The 3,011-nt window shown below is 43.2% G+C and overlaps 1 protein-coding gene across 1 annotated transcript in view; it reads left to right on the top strand.

The window, feature by feature from the left end:
* The window catches only part of LOC111971147 (cilia- and flagella-associated protein 221-like), a 24,063-nt gene extending 23,072 nt beyond the window's left edge, over positions 1 to 991 (top strand). Inside the window, 2 exon segments of the mRNA XM_023997936.2 lie at positions 235 to 294; positions 551 to 991. Of these exon segments, the coding sequence (XP_023853704.2) occupies positions 235 to 294; positions 551 to 686 (196 nt within the window). The 3' untranslated portion in view covers positions 687 to 991.
* The last annotated feature ends 2,020 nt before the right edge of the window (positions 992 to 3,011 follow it).

The raw sequence follows: 3,011 nt of genomic DNA, 5'->3' as shown, positions 1-3,011 counted from the left end.
TGCTAATTGTTTGTAAATTCGATTTGTCAAAAATCATATTATAATCAAATGATCTCTTCTAATTTGGCTAAAATAATGACGTTACATCAGCATGATGCAGAGATAGTCAAGAGACACAGAATTAGAATGCTGTTGCTGTACTACTGTCCCCCTTGTGGCCAGGTTGGGATTGTAAAAGAGGATGTTAGATAAAGGTGGAGATAACAACAGCTCATTGTGCTTCTCCTCCACTAGTTCCCTGAGTCCCTGTAAAACTCCCCAGATGATGCCTCTCAGTACAGCAAACATCTCCAGGTGAACACAACACTGTTCCTATCCCTTCCACTCAGCATCTGGTGTCAGCATCAACTACTAACACACACTCACGCACAAACACACACACACACACACACACACACACGTACACACACACATTTCTTCCTCTCTCTCTCTCACACTCTCTTTCTAATCTAAGACATATCTCTTTTTTTATGTAATGGAAGATTTCAAAAACAAGAACAATAGGTATGATTATTCATATTTGTATAACTTTTACTCATAACTTCTACAGGGAATCAAGAGAGCAGCAGCTGGAGATGTTTCTGAAGTCTCAGACCAATAGACTTGGTGCCAAGGTGATGGCGCGAKTCAACCACCTGAATATTGTGGGCAAGGCTAATTRACCCTCTACACCAGAGAATAAATAGTGCTATATTTGMTATGAGGCACTAAGGTTGATGCAGGAAATATCAGATTACAGTACCAACATACATTGACTGWTATATTTCATATAATACATTTCACTGTAAAATATATCATTACTGTAGCTGCTAAGTGCTATTGTATAGTTACCACACCACTGATGCTGTGCCCATTGTCTTGCATTTACACTGACCAATTCAMSCAAGGACATTTTCATTTAAAACAGTCTTTATGTACTTTAAAGTTTGCCTTCTTGTTTTATTTAATTAATGACAGGCCTTTCTGGCAAATAAAAGAATTGATAAAGGAATGATTCCAAATGAATACCTGTATGTCACGGATCCACAGTTAAAGCAATCTCTATTGCACTGAACACTGCTCTTTCTCACCTGGCCAAAAGGAACACCTACAGTATGTGAGAATGCTATTCATTGACTACAGCTCAGTGTTCAACACCATAGTCCACTCCCAGGTCATCATTAAGCTAAGGACCCTGTGATTAAACACKTCCCTCTGCAACTGGACCCTGGACTTTCTGAAGGACRGCCCCCGGGTGGTYAGGGTAGGCAACAACACAAACGCCATGCTGAACCTCAACACGGAGGCCCCTCAGGCGTGCCTGCTTAGTCTTTTCCTGCCCTCCCTGTTCACCCATAACTGCGTGGCCACGCACGWCTCAAACATCTTCATTAAGTTAGCCGATGACACAAAGGATCGTGGTAGGCCTGATCACTGACGACGATGAGACAGTCTACAGGGAGGAGGTCAGAGACCTGGCAGTGTGGTGCCAGGACCACAACCTCTCCTTCAACGTCAGCAAGACAAAAGGGCTGATCGTGGACTACAGGAAATGGAGGGCCGAGCACGCCCCTATTCACATCGACGGGGCTGTAGTGGAGCGGGTCGAGCGATTCAAGTTCCTTGGTGTTCACACATCATATTCCAAACACACCAACACAGTCGTGAAGAGGGCACGACAACTCCCCTTCCCCCTCAGGAGGCTGAAAAGATTTGGCAAAAAGTTATACAGCTGCACCATTGAGAGTATCTTGACTGGCTGCATCACTGCTTATTATGGCAACTGCTTGGCATCTGACTTGTAAGGCGCTTACAGAGGGTACATCACTGGGGCCAAGCTTCCTGCCATTCAGGACCTCTATACCAGGCGGTGTCAGAGGAAGGCCCTAAAAATTGTCAAAGATCCAGCCACTCTAGTCATAGACTGTTCTCTCTGCTACCACACGGCAAGCGGTAACAGAGCGCCAAGTCTAGGTCCAAGAGGCTTCTAAACAGCTTCTACCCCCAAGCCATAAGACTCCTGAACATCTAGTCAAATGGCAACCCAGACTATTTGCATTGCCCCCCCCCCKCCYCCTCCCTCCACACCACTGCCACTCTTTGTTGTCATCTATGCATAGTCACTTTAATTAACTCTACCTACATGTACATACTACCTCGCACATTGACTCTGTACCGGCACCCCCCTCTATATATAGTTATTTTTTACTGCTGCTCTTAAATTACTTGTTACTTTTATCTCTTATTCTTCTCCGTATTTTTTGAAACTGCACTGTTGGTTAGGGGCTTGTAAGTAAGCATTTCACTGTTGTATTCGGCGCATGTAACTAATAACATTTGATTTGATTTGACACCAGATAAGACATGAGAATTTCACCAGATAGGACAGACTGGCCCTCGCCCCCGGCACATAGACTATTGCAGCATAGAAACTGGAGGCTGACATCACCAAGACGTAGAATATATACAGTAGAGTAAACAATAGTGGTCCTAAAACTGAACCTTGAGGAACACTGAAACTTACCATTAATTTGTCAGAGGAAAAACCATCCATAGGCAAATTGATATCTTTCCGACAGATAAGATCTAAACCAGGCAAGAACTTTTCTGTGTAGACCAAATTAGGGTTTCCAATCTCTCCAAATGAATATAGTGATCGATGGTGTCAAAAGCGGCACTAAGGTCTGATGCCATTAAAAGGTACCARCTTCAGAAGCTTTTAAAAACATTTTGTTGAGAGGAATGGGAGATTTGATATAGGCCAATAGTTTTTTTTACATTTTCTGGGTCAAGGTTTGGCTTTTTCAGTAGAGGCTTTATTACTGCCACTTGTAGTGAGTTTGGAACACATTCAGAGGATAGGGAGCCGTTTATTATATTCAACATAAGAGGGCCAAACACAGGAAGTTGCTCTTTTAGTCATTTAGTTGGAATAGGGTCCAGTAGGCAGGTGGAAGGTTTAGAGGACATGATGACCACTTTCGTGAATGTGTCGAGGGATACAGGATAAAAAAAAAACGTTAGTGTCTCCA

This window comes from Salvelinus sp. IW2-2015, linkage group LG12 (genome assembly GCF_002910315.2).
Source record: "Salvelinus sp. IW2-2015 linkage group LG12, ASM291031v2, whole genome shotgun sequence".
Taxonomy (NCBI): domain Eukaryota; kingdom Metazoa; phylum Chordata; class Actinopteri; order Salmoniformes; family Salmonidae; genus Salvelinus; species Salvelinus sp. IW2-2015.
The sequence above is the reverse complement of the archived record's forward strand: the minus strand, read 5'-3'. Positions and strand labels throughout refer to the sequence as shown.